A 26,001-nucleotide genomic window follows, 5' to 3' on the forward strand; every position below is an offset into this window, starting at 1 on the left:
TATGCTTGGTTTGATTTTGAATTAAGTACATGCTTTTTAAAAATAAATATTTCTCAAGGGTGCTTTGTGAATAAAAATTTAGAAAGAAAACTGTCCTTAAACCAAAGTTTGTCAATTTATTATGAAGACTAGGTTAAATGTACTGAGCTGTATTATTTTCTACCTTCTAAATACAGGCAGCAGGCAGGGTACAGTTGCACCTTACAGACTAATTCGGAGATGCATAAGCTTTTGTAAGCAACAGCTCACTTCATCAGATGCTGTGAATCGACACTCAGGGAACAGGCATTCAAAAAGAAAGAGTTCTTTAAATATAAAGACAAGGAAGAGGGGAGGAAAGGAGAGAAGAAATGGCGAGAGGGGCAAAGATGGGTTGAATTAAAAAACAAAGCAGTAAACTATACGGACATTGGAGTCATAAAAGCTACTGTAGGCAGTGGGAATTTATATAAGAATTTATATAGTCTCTATTGAGACCACACTTAACACAATCCAGTCTGTGGATGATTTCTTGTTCCACAATTTTTGCATTTAGTTGGTTTTTAAGGTTGTACTGTTTGAGAACAGCTACTCTGAGGTCAGTGATGAAATGTTGAAGGAGAGTAAAGTGTTCTGCTACAGGTTTTTGTGTGTTTCTGGATTTGGTGTCACACTGGTGTCCATTCATTCGTTCATGTATGGATTTCCCTGTCAGTCCAGTGCAGACAGTAGAGGAGTACTGTAAGCAGGTGATGGTTATATAACATTGGTAGAGAAGAAAAACCTTAGCTGTTATAATCCACTCTGGTCTGATGATGCTGTGCTCTGTGTTGATGAGGGGACACAGCTGGCATCTCCTAAATACAGTTATCCTAAAGAAAACAGACATCTCTCAGTATTGTAAAGGTTGGAAAAGGTACCTTCCACTACCTTTAATTACTATGTAGCTTTATGCTGAGTTAGCAGTCATCTCTTTGTAAAAACATGACTTCTAACAATTTTGATGCAGAGCTCTAGTTTCCTAAAAAATCTCTCTTCAAGTTGCCAAATGTATGTGGTGTTCTCAGAACATAGCAAATATAGCTGATATAATTAATTCCTCACTACTAGACTCTAGTAGCAAAAAACCAATGGCCTTGTCTATACAAAAGAAGCAGTAGCTCCAGGCACCAGAAGGTTTAGGATTAGGCACAGGCACAGAAAGACAAGCTAGGAGCAGCCTCCTGGTATATTTCTGGTTTAAAGTGTGCTTGGGCAGGATATGCTTGAGCAGTCCTATGCTGGGACCTACCACTATAGACATATGGACAAGATCCAGGTGGACCAGATTTCTATTTTATGAACAGGTTTTATAAGGTTTCATCCTTCCCCTTCTCCCCACAGTGAGACTCATGGTTGTCACAACCCAAGGGTGTGATTTTTGTTTTGTGTGCTTCGGCACTGCTAAATTGTTCCCGCCAAATTGCAGCTTCTTTGCACGGTGGAGTTTTCCGCTGCAGAGGAGAACCCCGGGTGCAAAAGAATTCCCTCCACTAGTAGCTTTCTTTGCAGGGTGCATTTCTTCTTTGCAGCACAGAAATGCACTTTGCAAGGAGTTCCCGCCATTCGTATTCAAATTTGTGCCCCACCATTGGCTAGTTCTAAATTATTCACACGTGGCGGCTAGTGATTGGCTTGCTAGCTGTATAAAAAGCTTGAGTGGTTTCCGCCCAAGTTGGAGGACTCCACGAACACCAGGAGGAGGAGACTTCACGCTGTGTGAAGATCTCTAAGCACTGCGGATCCTTATGGACCCAACGCGTTTCAAGCAGGCAACAGAGGTCTGATCAGCCTCTAGCCTCTCCCCGTCACCAAGCGCAATCCTGATGTATCCTTCTTCCCTGCGCGCAAAAAGGATCCACGGAGCCTAGCAAACTTCGTGTGAGTGTATTCAGAGCTCTTTGTTTTGAGTACTTTCTTCGGTTGGCGTGATGGGCTCGCGGTTTAGAGCCTCCAACCGGATGGGCTAGAAGAGTGTTCATGGGAAGGAACTCTAGTCCGCCTCTCTTCTTTTCTATCTGCAACTGTAACTCAAGCAAGTTTTCCTGCCTGCACCGTGACCATCTTGGGTGTAAGTAAATAATCTTTAAATCAACCATTACGCCTCCGTGACTAATTCTAGCTCGCCCCCGGTCTCCTCCGGCCCCGCGTGCCCGGGATGCTGGCCACAGCCCGCGTGCGCAAAGATGGGCCCGGCTCACCCCTGGCCCGCACAATGGTGATGGAGGCACCTGGTTATAAACTATTGAGGTACAAAAATTAGTTTCAACAAAATTATGTCAAACTGAAAAAAAAAATTCTAAAGTAGTTCTTCTGCCATAAATAAAATGTGTTAAGAATTCAGGATGGGGCACAGGAATGTTGTTGAAGTATAAACATTTTATCTGCAAAGTCCTGAACAACTCACTCGTAGTTCATGTGGTGGTGAATAATGCAACTCATGCCAATGGTATGTTCATGTTCCACCATATATTTTCCTTTTGTACATGCAACAGTCCTGACCTAGTTTCCCATAGGTGCTCAGCTAACATCCTGCCACAGTAGCCTAACTAGGGTGAGGTGAGTTGGGCACCAGCCCGCGATGCTATGAGGGAGTGCTAGAATCATGCCAGGAATCTGCAAATGCAGAACAGCACTGTGCTGTCACTGCCTGGCCATAGTAGATGGGGAGGGTAGTGCCACACCAAGCAGGGAGTGAGGGGGAAGTGGAGAAAGTGGAATGGTACTCCCCAACCTGCTCCATCATGGGAGCCTTTGCCAGAACAGGCACAGTCCTGCACCCCATATGTATATATCAGAGGGAGGAAGCAAATGGGGTACCAGGGCTGGCTCCTAGGGAGCCCAGCTATGGGGCTGCTACCATCAGAGTGGTGCTAACACTGCTGCGGCAGCAGTAGCCTGGGAAGATAAGCCTTCCCTTCCAGTCATCCACATTCTTCCCCACAATTTACAATGGTTAGCATACCTCTGCACTGGTGGAGACGTTACCTAACACTCTGTATAAAACATTCTCATTACTTTTAACTGAAAAGAAACTCTAAATCTCCACTGATGACAGTAGGTGTAGGTAGTTGCACAGTTAAGATGATGGATTAGAAATCCATTTGTGGGGGTCTCCTGTTCATTCTGATGAGGAGGATTTTTTAGTTTAGGAACAGTGGATCCTGCAGGATTGGACTAAATGAGACTTGGGGTCCCTTCCAACCCTAGGATTCTATGAAATTTGGCAAGAAGAAAGGCCCAGGGCCAAAAAGTACATTTTCTTTCTTGAGTGAAATTCCCTCTGGACTTGATTAAAAAATAAGCGTGTATTACCATTTCCTCCTATTGTCTGCTTCCTGCAGAATAATGTTAGCAGCTTGTCAAAATAATACCCAAACATGGAAATTCCAACCTATGGCTTGGCCCATGCTGCCACTGCTGTCTGTTGTTGTCACAGCAGCACACACTGCATCGGGAAACCCAGGGGCAGTCAGTCTTTCCAGAAGCATACCTTTAAAAGTCACACCAGAGAACCCCAACAAGGCCTTTCTGAATCTACTACATGATTGAAGTAGTCCATCTCCCACTCTAGGGGCACCAGGTGAGGAAGGACTTCCCCCATCTCTTAGAGTGACAGCAGGAGTAATAGCAAGCTCTCTAGCAAGCTACCCTGAATACTCCTGACATCAAGCACGTATCGCAGCACAGGGTGGACCACTGGACCCATAATCTGCAACAGCTGTATGTAATAGCATTTGCTTTCCCATTTTTTCTTAAAAATAAAATAGAACTACATTAGTTACATGCTTTAAAAAAGCAAAAGACAAAACCTCTACTGAAAGAATACTATTTGGATACGAAATTCAAATACAAGTTAGGCATTATTCAACCTGTTCAACCTTAAATTGACCCTGTATAAGATATGTGTTATGAGATAATCTTTAATCACATGATCATATATAAGACTTCTGCCTAAAGCAGGGAAGAAAATGAATGGTGTCTAGAGAATGAATACAGGTGTAGAGCGAATGGAACTGTGACCTATAACAGTCCTGTCTTTACTTTTTTAGAAGATGAAAAGTACATACAGAACAAGACAAGGAAATGCAGAAAGAGAAAGAATGGTTGTGTTGATTGCATCTGCATCTAAATTCCTTAAGGTAAATGAATGCAAGGATATTAGCAGAATGCTGATTGATCTATTTGTGAGGACAGTTTTTTTTTCCCCCTTGAATACATTAAATTATGCCTCTTTCACTATTAATTTGACAATTTCATTTCTAGTTAATTTCCATTACAGGATGTCATAGACTGCAGTATTGACATCTGAATTCTGCTATTGTAATGTTTGCATGATTCTTTTTACTGTTATTCAGAAGATCTCGGTAAATCTCATAATAACAAGACATACATTTTTGGCCTAACTTTACCTGACAGTGTTTCTTTAACACATGATAGCTAATTTGCATATGCACTGTGATTGGTCATCATTGTTCCAAACCTATTACTTGTTAAGGTAGTAAACAATAGAAGCTTTGTTGACTCGTTATATGACTATTCAGCCGGTTGAAACAGGATTTTTGTCATGTCTGTTCTTGTTATAAATCTATACAGTGTAGCAAATGTTTGAGACTCTTTAAAAATCACATGAAGAACACATTTCCTTTTCCCAGAAGATCTTACTAGGAAAGAGGAGACAAAACATGATGTAGGACATGAGCTCAGTAAAAGCACTATGAAAAGATTATTGGTGAGGCAACCTAGGTAGGAAAAATTTCTGGATGAAATAAGGTGTGATAAAAAGGACCTGCTTTGTATAATTTATTAGTACTATTTATTGATCTACTTATGGGAATGTTAGAATATATTGGTTTAATAGATATGGTAGAAAAGCAGGAAGGCAAACAACAGAAATGGCTCATGATAAAACACTTCTTGGTAAACACCTAAGGTGTGGTGAGAAACAATATTCAAATTATTAGGGTCTGTAAAATAACTGGTTCCAGCCAGTTTATAAAACAAATTCTGGCAAGAAGAGATGAAATTTAAAGATAGACTACCATGCTAATGAAGATCTAAAAAATAAGGCGGTAGCTATATCATGTTGGGCTATGGTTGCATCAGCTTCTACAAGCTTAAGCAAGTTTGCACTTGGTGGGGATCTTCTAAGAAAAACCAAATTAGGAAGAGATGTTGGTGCTTTAATATGTAGGAGTCTTCTGAGTCATCACTAAACCAGTGGCCCAGCATGAGACTACAAAACACCATTCTGGTGGTGATGGTGCCATCTTCTGAATCAGATGTAAAACTAGAATCCTAACTACTTGTGGTCATGAACTGTCTGAGAATATTATTTGCAGAAACAGAGCGGAGTTATCTAACTGTGCTCTGAAGATCCCCTGAAGTTTCAAATGAACTAGGCTCTTTTTTTCATGTCCTATTCAAAACCTCTTGGGAGAACTGCTGTCTTTGATCAAAGTTACTACATTTCACCCCCTGCAGGTATGATTTCATAATGGCTGAAGTAGTTCTTTCCCTTAGATACTAGTATTTATGAGGTTGATGGGGTTGGATTAGTAATATCCAGATTCTGTCTGCAGGACAAATAAATAAAAGTAAAATATTTTAACTAGCAAAATACTTTTCTTTATATACCTAGCCTTTTCTGCCTGCCTTTTTCATTAAGAGATGCCATAGTCCATTTTTTTGGGACATTGCAATTGATAAGCAATTATGATGTCTGTGCATTATGATATTAGACAGGAGGAAGAGAAAGTGATGGGGTTCTTACTTATAAATATACCTCCTGATAATCAGCAGATTGGAAAGGCAATACTGAAAAGATACTCTTATCGTTTTAAGAACATTGGACTGGAGAGGTTGTCTTGGTCAGTGAATTCAGTGCCGGCCTATTGAAAGCACTGTGTCATATAATCCCTTACGGAAGTTTATCAAGCTTAATTTTAAGTCCTTAAGGCTTTTTTGCCCCTGCTGTTCTAAGTGAAAGATGTTCCAGATCTCACTGCTATAATGGTTGGAACCTTCTTCTAATTCCTAACCTAACCTACGGCCAGTTTAAAGCCGTTTATTGCTTTGCCAGTATTGTCCTTTTGCCTTCTTCCATTTTAGTGTTTACCTCTTGATATATGGCTAGACAGGAATTATATCTCCCTGTGCCTTTCTTTTGTTAGGCTAACAAAGCCAGGCTTTTTTGTTGCATCTTGTCACATTTCTCCATTCCCCTGAGAATCCTAGTAGCCTTTATCTACACCTGTTTCAGTTTGAATTCATCTTTCTTGAACTTGGGTGACTGGAACTAGTCACACAAAGCTCTTAGTTCAGAGGTGATATCTGTCATTCATTGGACCAACTAAATAGTAGCAAAAAAATTTCTTTCTTTGCAAGATTTCGGGCACACCCCACCCCTAGAACTAGCCACAGCATTGCAGTGTCTTATACAGTATAATGAGTACTTCCCTTTCCCCACTGGAAAGGGGTATGTGGTGCCAGTGGAGCTCAGTTATCTTGCTGCAGGTTTAGGGGCATGAGTTCAAGCTCTGTTCTTGACTTGTGCCCAAGGTAATTTCTAGTCAACCCTTCTGTAAAGAAATATTTGGTTATTCAGGCTGAGGAGTCAAAGGTGGCTGGATGTGATGCCAACCACATCACTCCCATGTGTTCTGTTGTCTACAGAAATTGGTGGGCCTTAACCACATTAGCTCAATGGGCCATTAAGCTTGGGTGGACCTTTGCCCTTGAATTTTTTATCTCCATTGGCACACCCTAGGATTTCATTTGCAGTTTTTACAGTTGCGCCCATTGGTAACTCCTAGTCAGTAGGGCTCTGCAAAATTTCACTGGTTGTTTTGATTTGAGACTGTTTCAACTAATTTTGAGCTCAAAACAGTGAGATCGAATTGAAATGAAGGGCTTTGAAACAGCCTTGAAACAAAACGAGGCTAGTCGAAATGTTTCAAAAGTGTCGAAACGTTTCGAGTTTCGAAACCAGCAGCGAGAAACAGGGCAGAACCAAGGCTGCGCTCCCAGCACCAGCCAGGAGCACAGCCCTGGCTCTCCCCATTTCCCACTGCTAGAAGCTGATAACAGCGCAGGGGAAGGCCCCACCCCAGCACTGTGATCCCGTGGGGGGGGGCTGCGAGCCGGTGGAGGGGTGGGGTGGAGAGTTAGCCCAGCTGGGCTTACTCTCCACCCCACACTGCAATCGGCTGGGAGGGGTGGAGAGTCAGCCCAACTGGGCTCACTCCCCCCCTGCACTGCGATCCAGCAGGTGGGGTGGAGAATCAGCCCAACTGGGCTCACTTCCAAGGTTCCCTCTAAGGTGCACGTGTGTGCGATTGTGCACAACTAAAAGTGTGGCCATGCACAGCCTTTTCAAGGCCGTGCACCAGAAGAGGTGGGGGTTGGAGCCTGGTGCGGGCCCTGCCGGCTCTGGGCAAGTGCTCTGCTCCCCCGCATCAGGGCCGGAGAGTGGAGCACTTCCCTGGAGCCGGCAGAGCCCGCGCCAACCCCCACCCCTGCCTTGCCTCACCTCGGGGAGGAGCCACTTCCTGCCGCAGTGAGGCTCCGCTGGCTCTGGGACACTGCTCCGCTCCCCTGCACCACCTCGGGGAGCGAGGAGGCACATGGCATCAGGGCCGGGGAGCAGAGCAGTGTCCTGGAGCCGGCGGAGCCTCACTGGGGCAGGCAGTGGCTCCTACCTGAGATGAGGCAAGGCAGGGATGGAGGCTGGCGTGGGCTTTGCCAGCTCTGGGGAAGTGCTCCACTCCCTGGCCCTGATGCGGGGGAGTGGAGCACTTCCCTGGAGCTGGCAGAGCCCGTGCCAGGCTCTGGCTCTAGCCCCTGGCCCTGGCTCCAGCGCCTGGCCCCAGCTCCTGGCCCCCGGCTCCAGCTCCTGGCCCTGGCTCCAGCCCCTGGCTCCTGGCTTCTGGCTCCAGCCTCCAGCCCCCAGCATCTGGCCCCAGCCCCCAGCTCCAGCCCCTGACCTCTGGCCCTTCAGCCCTCAGCCCCCTTTGATAAGTGTCCCATGCCAGACCAAAGTGGCGTGCTTATGGACCGAAGCGGTGCGCTCACGGACCGCTGCTCCTTAGAGAGAACATTGCTCACTTCCCCCCCGCCCACACTGTGATTGGAAGGCCAGTTGGGCTGACTTTCCACCCCTGCACCCGATCGCAGCATGGGGGGGAGGGAAGTGAGCCCAGCTGGGCTGACTCTCTGCCCCTGCATCTGATCACAGCGTGGGGGTGTGGGGGGAAATGAGCCCAGCTGGGCTGACTTCTCGTCCCTTGCCCAATCACAGTGTGGGGTGGGAATAAGCCCAGCTGGGGTGACTCTCCACTTCCCCCCACCCAATCTAGCAGTGGGGATGGGATGTCAACTCAGCTGGGCTGACTTCCCAGCCCCTGTGCAATCTAGCACTGGGGGTGGGAGGTCAGCCTAGCTGGGCTGACTCCCCACTCCCAGCAAAACATCGAAACAGTATCGAAACAGCCTTTCAGTTTCAATAGAATGGAATGGAATAGCTGTTTTGAATTGAAATGAAATTTGAAACAGAATGCTGTTTCTTTGAACCGGCGAAACAGAAGGTGAAACGGAACAATGCCGTTTCGCACAGCCCTACTATTCACCCTGCAATCTATTAACATACCCAAGTCCCTCTCTCCCTCCATTGTTTCTAACTGATGAACTCCCAGTTTATAGCATAACTTTTTATTATAGTTACCAAGTGCATGACCTTGTATTTTGTATTATGGTATTTCATCCCATTTTTTTTACTACCAACCTCCAGGTCACCGAGTTCTTTCTGCATATCAAGATCCTTTTTTGTACTGATGATGCCATCTTCTTTATACTGTTACCCACTGCCACAAAACCTCTCTCCCCCAACTGTGCAGTTGGCCTAGTAAAAGATATCACAAAAATGCCTTCTCAGCATGCTTTTTGTCAGCCACCAGCTTTGGGGCCAAAGTAGTTGATGAAAATTACTGGTAACCACTATTTGTAAAAATAAGACTAATCCTTGATGGAAGTCCATTAGTAACTACTCTGTAGCCCCAAAACTCTCTCTTCAACCCTTATCTATCACCCTTTTACCTAGCTCGCTCATTAACTCAAAATTCTCCATTTTCTCCAATGTCATTAATAATTTCCCATATTGCACTATACCCAATGCTTCTTGAAGTTTAGCTAGATGAGATATTCCACATTTCCTTTCTCTAGAAAATGAGTTATCAAAGTTAGACACTGGGTTAATCTGACATGATTTGCTTTTGGTAGCCCTGTATCCCAATTTGTTCCCATTCCCCTTTATGCCCATATCTTTGATTATTTTTTCCTTCAGAATTTGTTCTGAAGACTTGCATATTATTGAGTTCAAACTAACTAACAGGCCTGTTTTTTTTTTTCTCTCCTGTCTACAATCCTTGCTATTCTATAATCATCTAGTACCTCCCTGATTTGATACGTTTATTAAAAATATTTACTTCCAGACTTGTTGTTTTATGTTCCATTTTTTTCAGAATTCTGGGATGGAGGTTATCTGGTCTCCCCTGACATCAGAACATTAAGCTTCCATGTTTGTCTCCTATCTTGACTGTGATTTTTTTTTTATTTGCATACTCTTGGTCTCATTAACAATCATAGTTTTCAGTAAGATAAAGCTGATTTTTTTTATTTTATTTTAACTTTTAGTGCTGTCTCAAGTCAAGCATATACTCCAGCAAGGCTGATTTTGGCTCATATTCAAGGGAAATATTCTTGTTGTCTTCATTGGTTCAGGACCAAGCTCTAAGAGAATAAGTTTCCCTTTGCACATGTAATTTAGAGAAATTTATCAGACCGTGTTTGGATTTAGATACTGATTAGTTACTGATTAGTGACTAGCAGTGTTAGGTAGGCACCCTGCTGAAATACTTTCCCGTTCTCTCCCATTTTTCCTCCTTCAGATCTAACGATTAGCAAATGATTCCCTTGGAGCTGTCAGTAATTCTAAAGCAACCTTAGCATTTCACTTCTCTGTGCTTCGTCTTGACCTTTGTAAAATGGGTAAGATTGTTCACTTTGTAGGAGTGAAGCTTAACTTTGGAAATTTAGAATATTTGGAAAATGCTTGAGATCCTCAGTTAAAAATACATTATCTAATTGGTAGTGTCAAAGTGATATTTCAGAGTCAGAGTTAGAGTAGCCATGACAGTCCAGGTACTGTGTGATAAGCAAGGATATTAGCCACAAAAATCCTTGCCTCTCACATATTATCTAATTGCTTTCCATTCCAACTCCATTCTCTTCACAATTCTCTCTCCATTTGCCCTTTGTTCTTGATCCATCTATGTTTTCTGCCCCTGTTTCTTCACAACTGAGGACAGAGCATTAGTATTATTTCCCCAGTTGTCCACAGATCCAAGCTGTCTGATTTTCAATTTGGTGACCTGTAATTTTCCATTGGCTTTACTTCTAGGCACTACTGTATTCATTAAATGCCTCCGTGCCAACATGTTGGGAGAACATAGGCAGGTGCAATTGATTAAGCTGATAGAAATGTCCTCCAACTCATCTTGGATAGTTTCCAAACCAATCCATGTCTAGTGTAAACAAGGGACATAATCTGTCTGCCTACAGAACAGACCAATACTATTTTAGTGCAGGCTCACATCACACTAGATGTAACAGGATCTTCTATCTTATAAAGGATTGCACAGATGTCACTTCCAAACAGAGCGATGTGAAGAGATGTCTATAAATTCCCTTTTCATCCCCCCCCCTTTTGTTTAAGAAAAACATACTGATACATTTTGTAAATGTTAGCAATATTGAGAGACACAAGTTGAATAGTTTGGCTACAGCAAGTCTCTAAGTAGGCTAACTCCTCCGCATACTGTAAGATAATACATGAGTGCTGCTTAGCAATACAAGTCCTTGAGTAGCTACAGACAGAGAGAATGCCCACAGTATGACTGTTGCGTAATAAGAAGAAACGCACATTACAGAATAAGTCAAGGTACCAGTAAACTAGTTGGTGATCTACTGGAGGGCACACTTGAATACAGGTCTACAGAGGAAGAAAGTCTATTCACCTGCTGTAACATCAAGCGGATGTAATGATACATCAGCAGAGAGAGGTAGCTTTAGCTGTGTGAGTCTAAAGTTAGGCAGAAGGCAAGGCAGGGTGGCACTTTAGAGTAGCGTTTCTCAACACATGGGTTGCAAGAATATATGAAAGGGATGTGTCAAACTTTAAAAACGGATCAACAAACTTTAAAAATGGATTCTCTTGCTCAAGAGATCTCAGGTAGAGGGCCATGCCCTCTGCTACAGCAGAACAAAACCTTGCACAGTCCATACCAATCTAGCCATGGGTAAAATTCCTTCCTGACCCCAGATATGACCATCAATGTGATCCTGAGTGGAGGGGCAAGACCCTCCAGCCAGGAAAGTTCAGCTTTTGTTTCAGCAGTAGCACTGGAACATCCCAATCAAATATATACTTTCTCTATATATTACAAAGTAGATATTTATTCACTCTATATACTACAAAACAGTATATATATAGTAGTATAATCTACTAAGTAGCATATATAGAGTACACATATATATACTTTGTAGTATATATATAACGTTTGTGTGTGTGTACTCTAATTACACAGTATATATACTATATATATTACAATGTATATACATCTATATATACACGTAAAGAGTATATATATGTAGTGTATGTCTACATGTGTAGCTCTGGCGATGTTGTTACTGTGCCTTGATTATTATTATTATTATTATTATTATTATTATTATTACTAAGTCATGGCGCAGTAACAGCCCATACTGCACTGCATGCATGGCACACAGTTATTTTTAGCAGCTACTTCGCTGTAGCGGCGTGCTAAACTTGGGGAGCGCGTCACTGTGGCAAAGCAGCTGCTGGTCACGTGTAGACACCCACAGACCCTATGTTGCTGTAGTGTGTTGCTACAGTGATATAGCATCAAGTGTAGATGCACCCTATATATACAACAAAGTATATATATGCTGCAGTAGATTATAGATATTCTCTATATATACTGCAAAGTAGATATAGTTTGTAGTATAAATCGATTGTGTGTGTGTGTATATATATATATAGAGAGAGAGAGAGAAAAGTGAGAACTCCTTGTATGAAATGAAACCTTTTGTATTCTAACCACTGCCTTCATTTTATACACTGCTGTATGATGCATGTTCTTCTACAGCATGGGATGAAGTGAGCTTGAGCTCAGAAAACCTTGTTCCTTCTCTCTCTCCATTTCTCCTCCCTTTCCTTAGGGTACAAGGTGCAAATCTCCCCTGCCTTCTACTTAGCCACACAGACTAGCTGGGCTCTAGCCCTGTCTCACCAGGCCCCTGTCAAACGTCTTATGCAGTTCACAATGTCCTGGTGAATCCCATGAGACATTTAGACTGGCCACAGGCACCAAGCTATTACCACGCCATAAAAACAGGGTCCCAGCTTAGCCCATCACATATTACATGGCACGTAAGTCACTGGTGAATCACACCAGGCATTTAGACTAGCTGCACGTGCAAAGGAGGTATGACAGGATTCAAAAGGACTCTCCTAAGAGCTGACTAGGGGAGCGCTTAACCTGTGTAACAGAAACTCGAGGGCCAGCTTCCAGCCAACTTGGTGGGACCTGGGGCAGGGCCCAGTGTTCACCCCTGGTCTTGCCGTTGCCAACCCAGGGTAACCCCTCACGGTGTGACGTTGCCTGTCCCACTCCTCTTGCCCCACCCCCTTTTCTAACAGACCTACGGGAAAGCGGCGGGACGCGCATGCGCAGAGGGCAGAGGCGGGTCTATCCCGCTGAAGGGCATGGCGCAGGGGGAGGGGAACAGGAGGAGGGGGCGGGGACACTCCCTTTGTTCCGCCCCTTTTCTAACAACTCGGAGGAAGGAAAAAACGGAGCAGCGGGACGCGCATGCGCAGAGGAGAGAGGCGGTCTAGCCTGCGGAGGGGCGTGGCGCGGGGGAGGGGGCGGGGCTAGCAGTGGGGGGCGGGCGCGCGAGGCGGCTCGGGGCCGCTGTCAGTTCAGTGCAGGCTCGGGCTGTAGCGGAGGCGCGAGCGCCTCGGCCTGCTGGTCCCTCCCCGCGCCGAGCCCAGGTAAAAGCCCTCGCGTGCGCCCGTGCGCCATTGGCCTCCCCTCCCCCCACCTCACGCGGGAGCGCGCCTGGGGCGGGGAGATGCGGGCGCGGGGGGAGGGGTGCTGTGCTGGCCGCGGCACGGCGGGGGAGGCGCTCTCCCTCCTCCCCCCCCCCCAGCATGTGGGGGCCGAGGCCTGGGGAGGACGGTGAGGCGGGTCCCGCGCCGTCCCCCCGCTTCAGTTGACTGTGGGGGCGTAATAAGGAGGGTTACCGTATTTCCAAAAAAAGAGGACGCCTGTGGAGAGCGCAGTGATATGCCCGTGCCCTGCCCCTTACTTGCATGCCACAGCCCCACAGCCCGCCCCTCATGCCTGACCTGCACTCCACAGCCCTGCTGCCCAGACAGCTCCCTTTTGGCCCTGAACAATGTCCCCCGCCTTCTTCTGCTTGAAGGGCAGTGCTTCCCCCACCTCCCTGCCCTGTAGCAGCCCCCCACACCCATCCCCTCAGATGCCCCTGACACACCTGCACACCCCCTATCCCCGGTCCTCAGGTCCTGGGCCTTGTGAGCAGATGCACGTGGTGCCCCAGCCCCAAGCTTCGATGCTGAGCAGAGGCAGGGCAGAATCCTGGATGTTTGTTGATATTTTTTAAAAACTGCCTGGACGGACATGGGAGGATGCAAAAAGAGAACATGTCTGGGGAAACTCGGGCATGTGGTAACCTTAATAATAAGGCAGGCACACAGTACCTGCTTGTGTTAGCTGGCACATGCACAGCATTGTAGGCCTTCTGCACATGGAAACACGTGTGCCGAAAACCCATGCGCTGGTATGTCTGTGTGTTCATGCACAGCATAGTAGACACTAGCACACATCACACATGCCAGCACACACACAGCACTGTAGGCATTCTGGCATGTGCAAGCAATGTGCACCAGCATACGCAAGCACCTGCACTGGCACATGCATGTGTACATGCACAGCGTAGTAGACACTAGCACAGGTGCTGGCACATGCAAACACATGCACTGGTACACACACAGCATAGTAGACATTGGTATACATGCCAGCACATGCAAATGGACTTTGATATGTGCATATCCTGGCACATGCACAGCATAATAAATGTGAGCACATGTGCCGGCATACTTACAGCATAGGAGACACTGGTGCACACACCAGCCCATGCAAACACACACACCAGCACATGTATGTGCTGACACGCACAGCATAGTAGCCGCTAGCACATGCAAACACACGTGCCTTCATATGCACAGCACACCCATGTGATGGCACATACACACTATAGCAGATACTCTGGCACATGCAAACACGTGCTGGCACACACACGTACTGGCACATGCACAATGTATCAGACATGCTGGCATACTCATGCACTGGCACATGCACAACAGACTGCCATATGCTAGTAGGCACGTATGCAACCCATGCATGCACTGGTCATGCATGGTATAGTAGACATTGGTGCATGCACTGGCATGCAGACATGCTTGCATGCACCCACACTGGCACACACCTAGTACAGCAGATATGCTGGAACATGGGCTGGCACATATACAACAGTCATGCACAGACACATGCGTATCATAGCAGACATGCTGGCCCGTGCATGCTCTGATCCATGCATATACTGGGATGTGCACAGCACGGTAGACACACAGGCACAACTAATCTCTTCCCTTTGCTTCTGTCAGGCAGCTGGTGAGCCCCCCCTACCTCCTTCCTTTTTTCTCATCCTTCCTTTATTTCCTCTACCACAGCCTCCTTCCTCTAGCACTAATAACTAGCCTGAAAGTTGTGGGAGTTTTTGTTCATTAAAAAGAGATATATGTTATTGGCTACACATGTTACAATGGGCGCACACATTTTTAAGATCTTTAGGTGATTCCCCCTATTTATAGTACTGTATTTTTTTTGCATATATCATGCCTCAGAGTATAATATGCACCCTGTTTTTGAAAGCCAAGAAGATCTTGCCTTGTAGTACTGGTAAGTAACTGACTACCAGCAGCTAGGGAGCCGAGCCTGCTCCTGAGCCACATGCCAGATATAGCCCATGGACTGACTCTGTGTGTCAGCCTGATCCAGCACAGGGGGACATGTCAGGCCTGGGTCTGGAAATTTGGCCATAGGGGAGGGGTTGTAGTATTAATTGCTCTGACTCCCAGAGCCACTCCTCCCCTGATGCTGGATTTCCAGACCCATGGAGATCCCTATTTCTCCCATAATGCGCACCCTAATTTTCATTAGCTAGCTTGGGAGGGTGCGGGGAGAGGTGCATGTTTTATATGAGAAAATACGGTGTTTCCCTAGATTGATGTCTATAAATGGACTTAGAGCTTCAGGAAAGCTGTAACATTATGGGTAAAGGAGCAGTGTAGTGGAGAGCTAAACTGCAGATTGAAAGACCTTTTTTATTTTGAGAAATTAAAGTTGTATTCACTGCTTGTCCACAAACTTTTGTGGACAGCATGGATTTTACTTGCCATGTGTTTACATTTTGTCTTGCTTGTAGTAATGTAGCATAAGAAATGCTACTAATGTAATTCTGATACTGCCTTGGATTGGACCTGCACTTGGATTTTGAAACATTATCTTGTGTCTGACCTCTGCTGCATATAAAATGTTGGCTGCAATTGCTTAAAGTCCATGCTGCTTTCTGTACTGCCATGCAGGAGAATTTAATGCTGAGGACCTATTTGTAGCATTTAAATATGACCTTTTTGCCCATGTTCTTTGTCCACCAAATCATGTAGTATTTGCAGGAAAAGAAGGCAGCTTATGGCAACATGATCTTGTCTAAAACTTAAAAAGGTTTTTCTAAACTTTTAGCTCTCCAAAATGCAGTGGTGCATTGCAAGGAGCTCCAGCATTTTAGCCAGGGAAGTTCAAGATGCTGAATTGTTATTTCATTATTTCTTTATGTTGCACTGCCCACCCCTCCTAGGGACAGTTGCAGAGAGTGGAAGCTGGAGGAAGGAGAGAGAGCCTGGGTACACTAGAGGCAGCAGTACCTGGACAGGGAGCTTGGTGGTGGCAGCTGGTTAACCTGAGCACTGTATGTGGTTTGTGGGTCCCAAGTTGGACAGCCCTGATCTAGAGGGTGTAGGCAGTGTGCAAGAATCTTGTTCTCTGAAGCATGCAGATTTTTCCTGTGTGCCACTAGACAAGTTCTGATGCAAAGACATGATTCACTGTTTGACTTTGTTATGATATGGTGCATCATACATTTTCTTCTCAAAAATGTCCTGTGGTAGAAGCCCTTATACAGTTTTTACTTTTAAACCTTTAAGATAAAATTGACAGTTACAGAGATACGGATACACCCAGTTTTTTACTGTTCATTGTAAAGGTAGGAATCTTTAGTTGACTTTTCTTGAACTACTCTTAGTCCTCTCTAATCTTCAAGGGTTAGGAAATCTACTTGCTCTAGGTGCTCCTATGTCTGTCTAAACAATCTTTCAGTTTTTCTGTTTTACACAGTTAAATTTCCCATTTTCATTTTAATCTGTTTAACCTAACCTGCATTACGTCAACCAGTTCTCTCTTCCCTGCTTCTGAATTTGCCTAACTATCACTTACTGGACCCTAAATTTCTTAACCTACCACCACCACATTGCATCCGTTTTGCAAGAATCCTACCAGCTGCCAAATTCCAAGAACTTTCATAGTAATGAGTCTTTGATCTTGCTTATTCCTGTGTTCAAACATCACTGCTCTTGCACTGTCAGTTGTGGCACCTCATTCTTTTTAAATTCATCCTCTCAAAAGTCAATTCTTAACTGATGTGCTGGCGGCACACTTCAACAGTCTATATCCTTTTGTACCCATCCCTTCCAGCTTTTTTAAAACTGTTTTCTGTTTCTCTGCTTATTGGATTTAAGATGCTTGATGCATTTGTAGAATCTTTCAGAGGCCTCATTGGGGTGGTAAACTCTTGTGGTAGACGACAAAAGTCTCACTAAAAGTCCAATCAGTTTATCTTTCTCTGGCTGCTGAATGCCTGGCAGATAGTAACAGCTTTAGAGCACAGTCGCTCCATGCAAGATTTAAACTGATGACCTAGCAATTGTAGGTTTTGTAAGCCATTGTGATTGTACATCTAACATTATTATATGTCATGTTCATGACAGTTACAATTCAGTCTCACTAATAAAACTCTTTGAAACTTGTTTTGGCTTTATTGGATGAAAACAACAATGACAACTTTAAAAGTGGATTTGAGCATGTCAGATTTTTGTTGAGAATGTGGCAGCATGCAGTGAACTGTACATGGTGCTGAAAGAGGAGAGATTTTCTTGTTTCGAGGTCACCATTGTCAATCTATACTCTAAATTAATCATTTATTAGAAAATGGATCATGCTGTGTATGTATCGCAAGTTTGGGGCATTCACAAGAGGTGATGACTTTATTTAGGGGTTTATTGAAATGAGCCTCTTTAAAATACCTTGAAGTGTGAATAGTATACACAAAAGAGCAACTTCAGATAACACATAGAAGTTTTCTTGAGTTAAGTAGATGAAGCTTAATAAATCACATACCCTAAAATTCAGCAAATTCTACCTTTGTTAAGTCAAGAGCTCTCCAGGAGGGCTGTATAGCCATTCCCCAGAGAGAATTTGGGGCCTGTTAGTAGGGGCACTCTAGCTTATCTTTACTATTAGGCTGCAGACATCACAGTGATGAATGTAATATAAATGCCTACATTAGAAGTACATGTACTGATTCCCAGAGGTTCATTTACCAGTTCTTTCCTGCATTGTATCACAGTCCTATTAATCTACCACGTACATGATCTAGAGTCAGCTCTTATCTATATTTTATATTAAACTGTCTAGGTTGAAGTGTTCTCATGGTTAACCGATTATAGTGTTCTCACATGTTATGTTGCGCTTTCTCTGAACAGACATTTACACAAATTTCTAGAGTCACTTACTTACTTACTTGGGCAGAATGGGAGTGCTGTTGTACTTTGGGATGGCAATATCCTCTTCATGAAAACTTTCAGTGAGAAAATACTTTGAAATTGTGGCATTTTAATAATATCTATAATTTTTGGCAAATGAACACTTCTGCAAAAGAGGAGATCAGAGATGTAGGATGTAATAGCCTGTATGTTATGGTTGAATTCCATTTTAAGCAGGTTCCTCTCCTTTTGTGAAAAGTAACATATTTTGCCTTGAGTCATCAGGGTCTAGATTTTCAATTTCTCATCCAAGACATAAATGGTCTGTCTAGTTACACAGTTAAATTCAGTTTTAATTATGGGGAAAGGAAGTACAACCTCCTAAAGTTCAGTCTTACAGATACTAACCGAGTCTCCCTCTCATCCTGTTCAGTTTGTCAGACTGTAATACAGTCTGACCTGGTTAATGGAAAAATGTAACTGATTATTTTATGAAGTTTATCTGAATTGTGGTTTGATTTTTTTTTTTCTTCTCCCCCCTCAACCATTCTCTCTCCTAGGCTGGTGTAAGGCTTGGAAAGTTGGCTGGCAATACTGGACATTACATCACCACAGTGAGTTCATTAAAATAAAACCTGGAAGGACAGGTTGAGATATGAACTGAAAGAAAAGAGAGCAGGGAGGGGGAGATGAGCAGTTTCAGTAATGAATCTCCCTGCGAGTGGTGGTTTGGGGTCCTCTGTGGAAAGATTACAGCAATGACAACAGTTTTCTGTTTGAAGAAGAGTAAATGGCAGATATATTGAGTGATTTATTTCTTGTTTGTGGGAGCAGGGGAGTTAGAGGAAGTTGAGATGAGAAGATAGGATGAGTAGTAATGCTTATCACTTCGTATTTCCATAAAGGTATGCAAAATATTAATCTGTTAATTCTTACAGCATGCCTGTTAACTGTAGTAATACAGCTCCATTTCACAGATGGCAGAAAGAAATAGAATGTGGATGCCCTTGGCATCATGCCCAACCTATTTTTATTAATAACATTCAATTTATTATCAAAAGAGTGGTAATTACAGTCCCTTGTATGTTTGAAAAAAGGAAATAGCTGAATCCCAATATAGATAGCAATTTATAGTTCATTGTAATAAAACATAGTCTTCAGTGTGCGCAGTGAGTTTTTCCTGTTTAAGGTGGCTTGCTAGAAGATGACCATAGAAGATCTTCCAGAGCCTTCCTTAGAAGGAGATTCTTTGAATCGGAGAAATCCATTTTTGTTCCCTGGCTCAGAAACATCAGTTACTTTTTCAGTTGCTGCAGCACCAATGCCTTCAGACTGTGGTATGTATATTTACTGGAAACAAGAAGCTATTTTGAGAGCAAATGCAGTGGCTGATTTGAGAAGAAAGCAATCTTAAAGGGATATTAGAAACTTAAAAATGTTGCTCCTGTCTGAAAATGTCAGCTGAAATTTCTATATTTGAAATTTAAGAGGCAGAATGCTTTTTTTAGTTTTATTTTTGTTCAGTCAGCTTAACTTTCCTGTATGTTCAGTTGTAGTAATCTTCCTGATTTTTGTGGAGTTTTTGTGACCCAATCTATAGGTGAATCTTATTTGTGTGGGGGAGAAAATAAGCACTGTAAAACCACAAAAAGTGGGTAGGATGTGACTTAAGTAGGTGTGGCATCTAAAATGTGTTTAAATAAATAAAAACAAAAGACTTAAAAGTTGATGGTCCTACATAGGTTCCCATTGTTTAAAAACACAGAGATTTTGGGGAAGAGAATTTCTGTGGAAAGTGTGTGTTTTAAGGGAGATCGATATTCTTTCCCTCAGACAGTGGACTTTTGCTTTTGGAGAAATTGCCTTCCTATGCATCCTTTAAAATCTGTTATGTGACTTGTACCGTATTTTCGCGCATATGCCCCGCACATGGGTATAACCCGCACCCATGTATAACCCGCGGAAAATTACATTTTCGAAAAATAATCCATGTATACCCTGCACCCATGTATTCCCTGCACCCCCTTGTATTCCCTGCACCCCTGGGCAAGGACTTCAAGCCAAGCGGCGTCTCCCCGCTGGGCCCTGGAGGCGCCGCTGGGTGTCTACTACATGCCCTGGCAGGTGGCAGCCGTGGCAGTGGCACCCCTGGGCGAGAAGGAGATGGAGGGTGAGGTCTGCCTGGGCCCAGTGGGTAGGCGGCGCAGCCCGCCCCAGCCCCCGTGGCAGCGGCGGCGGCGCAGCAGCCCGGCCCTGTCCCCAGCCCCCACAGCGGCAGTGGCGGCGCAGCCTGGCCCCAGCAGCGGCGCAGCCCGGCCTGCCCGGGCTCAGCGGGGAGGCGGTGCAGCCCGCCCCAGCCCACGCGGCGGCGCAGCCCAGCCCCGGCCCCTGCAGCAGCAGCGGTGCAGCCCAGACCTGGCCCTGGTGGCGGCGCAGTCCATTCTGCCCAGGCCCAGCGGGGAGGCGGTGCAGCCTGCCTCGGCCCTGGCCCCCGCGGCAGCGGCGGCGTAGCCCGGCCCCTGCAGGGGAAAAAAGTCCATCGATAGCCTGCACCCCCATATAGCCCGCACCCATCCATTTTTTTTGTAAAATCACATATACCCCGCGGGATATATGCGCAAAAATACAATATTTATATTTAAATAAAGCTATAGTGATTAATTGCAAATATTTATGAGAATCTCTAGCAATCTGATAGATATTCTAGTGGATATTAAATGTACTTGGGTGGCTTAAAAATTATCTTTTAATTTGAGTCTCTCCATACATGGATTTCTTTATCCTGTCTTCATTTCACCTTTGTACTGTGTAACAGAGCACAGTGTGTGCTCTGTTACTTGCAGGGGCATGTATGACTGTGGAGTCATATTGTGTTTGAATCTGTCATCCATCATACCAATTTATTCTGGCATCATTTTGAAATGCTGTTTTTTGCCCCGCGAAGAATCAAATGGAGTAGAGATTTGGGCCTACGAAACATACCTGGGAATTTTAATTTCTTCTTTTAAGAGCTATCAGAGTACCTCAGTATTTAGCATATCGCAGGCTTTCTTGTAGGTCTATTGGGATGCAGTGATGGTGTTTTTAGATAACCCGTAAACTGAGGTACAGATTAGTTAAGAGCTCAGTTCTCCTCTCGTTGCCAGCAGTCTCGCATGCATCGGTGTTAGAACTAGTACTACAGCCAAGTACAATGTGCATTTCCATGCTGAGCCATCCTGTTACGTAGCCTCCCTGTTGACTAAAAATGTGACTGCAAAACAAAAAAAGTACTGCCTGTGTAGTAATAAGACACTTAAATAGTAATTGTTGTTTCTCAGCTGTGGTGCACTGCTTAACTCTTTATGGCATCTAATACTTTGTGCATCTTGGCAACAGCTGTCAGGCAGGAAGTGACATTACTGGATCTGCTACATTTTAGCTGCATCCTGTTAGATCCTTTCTTCTTCATAATGGAGTTTGCTCTTTGCATTACATCTTGTTATCTCACAGATTTATTAAAGGCATGGGTATCATAGCTCATTAACTGTTAAACACATTCAACTGGTTTCAGTCCTCAGTACTTAAAATAGTTTAGAAATTTTATCTCAGTGTGGTAGTTGTAATGTTTTATTGAATTTGTATTTTCATACGTAATTTAGATTTATACCATAGGGGATTGGTGGGGGGGAAGAAGGGGGCTTTCCAGAAGCTTAAAGAGCCCTGAGAGATGCACAGAAGACAGTCATGGCTACCTGTTTATGACTTGCTGTAATACCATATTCATTCAAATAAAAGATGAGGTTTTTTGCACCAATAAACATGAGGAAAAAAGCTCATAATCTTACAGTTTCATACAAGGAAACCTTGTTAAATACATTGTCTCTTGTTAAACTGCTGCCAAAAGCTGCATGTGCTCAGTAATGGAAACCAACCATGAAGCTGATTAAATGCAGCCGTCACTGAGCATGGCTGTAAAACACATGACGGGAACCTTTTGTGTGTGTGTGTGTGTGTGTGTGTGTGTGTGTGTGTGTGTGTGTGTGTGTGTGTGTGTGTGTGTGTGTGTGGTCCTTAAAAAAAAAAAAATGGGGGTGGGGGGGGCAGTTGATTCTCCAAGAGGAAAGCAGGGCAGGCATGAATAAAAGTTTGGCTGCGCACAAACTTTTTCAGGCCACGCACCCACTGGGAATGGAGCCGGGCTGCGGCATGGGACGCTTAATAAAGGTAAGCTTGTCCCCTAGGTGGAGTCGGGGGGTGGTGTGGGCTCCGCCGGCTCTGAGGAACTGCTCTGCTTCCCCTCATCGCCTAGGGGAGCGAGGACTCGCATGGAGTCAGGGCTGGGGAGTGTAGCACTTCCCGGAGCTGGTGGAGCCTGTGGAGCAGTTCCCGGGAGTCAGAGGAGCCTTACTCAGGGCAGGCAGCGGCTCCTCCCTGAGGTGAGGCAAAGCAGGGATGGAGGCTGGGGTGGGGGCTGGCCCGGGCTCCGCTGGCCCCGGGGAACTGCTCCGTGGGCTCCAGGAAGTGCTCCACTCCCCGGCCCTGATGCCACATGCCTCCTCGTTCCCCGAGGCAATGCAGGGGAGCGGAGCAGTTTCCCGGAGCCCACGTCAGCTCCCAGCGGAGCATCACTTGGGGCAGGCAGGCCCAGGCCCTAGCCCTGCAGCCTCCAGCCCCCGCCCCCGAGGCTCCAGCCCTCCAGCCCCTGCCCCCCAGGCTCCAGACCCCCAGGCTTCAGTCCCCGCCCTCCAGCTCCCCAGCCTCCAGCCCCAAGGCCCTGCTGCCTGCCCCGGGTGAAGAACGAGGAGCTTACCTTTTGTAAGTGTCCCATGCCGCACTGAAAGGGGGAGGCAGGACCAAAGTGGCGCACTCATGGACCGAAGCGGCATGCTCATGGACCGCTACTCCTTAGAGGGAACATTGCCTGGTGGCCATCTATAAACTTACCAGGAGGGACCAGCGGGGAATGGGAGAGACCCTGTTCACCCGAGCACCTCCCAGAGTAACAAGGAATAATGGCCATAAGTTGTTTGAGAGTAGGTTCAGGCTGGACATTAGAAGGCACTATTTCACAGGGTGGCTAGGGTCTGGAACCAATTTCCAAGGAAGTGGTGCTGGCTCCTATCTTGGGGGTCTTTAAGAGGAGGCTTGACAGTTACCTAGCTGGGGTCACATGAGCCCAGTATTCACTCCTGCCCAAGGCAGGGGGTCGGACTTGAAGATCTACTTGGGTCCCTTCCGACCCTACATCTATGAATCTATGAAATGAATACCAGGTCTGGAGGTATTACAGTACTAGGCTAGCTCTTAGGAGAGGTCAGAGCAAGCTCCAGCACTCTCCATAGTGCCAAAAATGCTGATAGGAATCTTTTTTTGGCTGATAAGAATCTACCACAAGGCTAGGTTAGTGTAGTCCATTTAAATAAAATGTATGGTAATATCCATTGCTCTCAGTCCCCCTGAGCCTCAACTCTTTTTGAGCCACTACAATGAATACATTTCAACTTCCTCTTCACTCCCACAGCTGAGCTGTGCCTTTCATTTCCATTTCCAGTGATTCCTGTTTCTTCACCAGCCTTAAATGTCTAGCAAGCATCATTAAATGGGGTCCTGAACAGGTTGCCCCCTCACTCAACCTGTCATGTATGATCAGCATGGATCCGGGTTTTCTGTTTCCCACGGAAAAATGGAATGAACATCAGATTTTGCCTTCTACCAGAGGCAAACGCAAACTTTATTTTACCAGAGAAACCCATGGATTTTGCCATTTTGCAATAAGCTCCCTGCAGGCTGGCAGAGTTCCACCCTGCAGGGAGCTGGGAGGGAGCGGGAGGAAAGCAGAAAGACAGGGAGTGCCATGTGCATAGACATGCACGTGGCCCTAGGCAGCCTGCAGAGCAGCTCCGACAGGTAAGTGTGGGGGTAGAGGGGGATTGAGGCCCCTGTAGGGAGGGAGCTGGGCAGGGCTGCCCAGCCAGGTGGGGCTTGGGACCCAGGGCTGTAATGTGCCCTGCGGCTGCAGGGCCCCAGCGGGGAGAAGGACAGGGCCATGGGTGGCTCATCTGGGGGAGGGTCAGCTCCCTGCTGCCATGTACACTGCTGGGGGGGAGAGGGGACTTGCAAACCCCTCCCCAGGTCTGTATCTGGGGCAGGCGCAGGCTGCAGGCTTATAAGTGTTGCTTAAATATGCGTGACTGGAGTATGTGCTCTAAAACTTACAGCAGTTTCAAAAAAGGTAAAACTTCTGAATGCATCAATTCTGGATGAACTAAGTAATACACAAATTACTATGAGCATGTTTGTATCAAAGTTAATGTTTTCAGATTTGCTCCTCGCTTTCATGTGCTCAGGGAAAGCAGGGTCTGACAGTAAAGGGGAGTGGGGTAGGTTGCATGGGGAAGAAGTCTCCTTGCTAGAGGGCAAGGAGGCCACCTGATTCCAGCCCCCCAAGATCTATTTTCCCTGTTGTAACAGTAGGAGGGGGTGAATTAAAGGCAAATCTCCAAGAATTAGATTCTATACCTGGAAAATTATAACAGATTTCTAGATTTTTTTCATCTGCAGAATCTAATTATTTTGTGGTCATCTTATAGTCAAGTAAATACTGTAGTTCTCATCATGAGATTTGCTTGGGCCTAGAAAGAAGCTAAATATAGTTGATACTTTATCTGAGCTATCTGATTTGCTAGCACAAGGTGGCTTGGGTTAAGGAGCAAGTGACTTAAAAGCTTGGATGTGAATCAGAATTCAGAATAAAGAAATGGCAGTGCGGATACCATCCTGCTTTCTGCTTTAGGAAGTCAAGGAAACATGATGAGAAAAACTTTAGAACACTGATGTATGCACCTTTGTGTTTTATTGCTTGATTCAACTCAATGGCTCTCACTGAGGAGAGCAGCAGTGCACTACCTCTGGGTGCATTACTATCTCAACCCCTCTTGTTGTGGCCTCAGAGCTGTTTCAGAAGTCAGAGGCCTATTTTTACTCTGAGTAATATCACAGGAATCCTCTATCTGCTATTGATGCAGAGGGATGTTATGCATTCATCCTTTTCTGAAAGCAGCTTGGTGGTAACTATAAGGGAGGTGAAAGATCTATGATTTTCATTTTCATTGCCAGAGCAAGGTATATTTAGCTTTCATTCCCACAGGAAATGATAATAACATGAGGGATTTTGGATAGCTAGCTTCTTTCAGGATAGGAAAAATGTCCACAAATGTCAAGTCTGTATGGTGTGGGAAGATGCATGCGCATGCGCAGCTTGTAAGTTCAGCTTTTGTATAAATAAGTTTAAGGTTCTACAAAGGAAGATGCTTTTTGAGGGTAGTGATTGATGGCCTGATTTTCAAAGGTGCTAAGTATCTGCAGCTGCCACCAATTTTAGTAGGATTTATGAATGTGTAGCAGTGCTGGAAAGTAGTTGAGCAGTGAATTCTTTTGTCCTTAATTATCTTGATTTCCATTCTCCTGCATGTTTTTATAAGTGTGTGTAAGTGAGGTTTTTGTTTTGTTTTTTAGGAGGAGGAAGAGGAAAAGAAATAGATAACAGCATGTGGAGTAACCAAGCAAAACCTCCATTGCTGAAATTGATTGTTAACAAACAACTTATCTATTCTTAGGGATAGTCTTTATTTAGCAGTTTGTGGCTAGCTTTGAAGCAAGGATGATTTCTATTAACATAATCATTGCCAACATCTGCAAGTCCTTGCCTAAACTTACAGGCATCAATACATAGCATCAATACAAGAATACTGATTGCTGAATCATAGTTTTTACCACAGTGTAAACATAGTTTAAGTGAGAAAAAAAAGTCAAGTTCTTAAGGAAGAAGCTGAATTTTTTAGAGATCCTGAATTTTAAATCTGGGGATAGGCATTACCAACTTCTTTCCTCAGAGTTTGGAAAACATATGTGATGTTTAAAAAATATAATACCCAAATTTACATGTAATGATTCAACTT

General features: G+C 44.8%; 1 protein-coding gene across 2 annotated transcripts in view; it reads left to right on the plus strand.

The window, feature by feature from the left end:
* Positions 1 to 13,048: 13,048 nt before the first annotated feature.
* Positions 13,049 to 26,001, plus strand: part of CLIP4 (CAP-Gly domain containing linker protein family member 4) — a 48,249-nt gene continuing 35,296 nt past the window's right edge. For both annotated transcript variants that reach the window (XM_059717190.1, XM_059717196.1), the window contains exons 1-3: positions 13,049 to 13,150; positions 18,622 to 18,675; positions 19,251 to 19,398. In XM_059717190.1, the coding sequence (XP_059573173.1) occupies positions 19,266 to 19,398 (133 nt within the window). In that variant the 5' untranslated portion in view covers positions 13,049 to 13,150; positions 18,622 to 18,675; positions 19,251 to 19,265. The remainder of the gene's footprint in view (positions 13,151 to 18,621; positions 18,676 to 19,250; positions 19,399 to 26,001) is intronic.

Source organism: Alligator mississippiensis, chromosome 1, assembly GCF_030867095.1.
Source record: "Alligator mississippiensis isolate rAllMis1 chromosome 1, rAllMis1, whole genome shotgun sequence".
NCBI lineage: Eukaryota > Metazoa > Chordata > Crocodylia > Alligatoridae > Alligator > Alligator mississippiensis.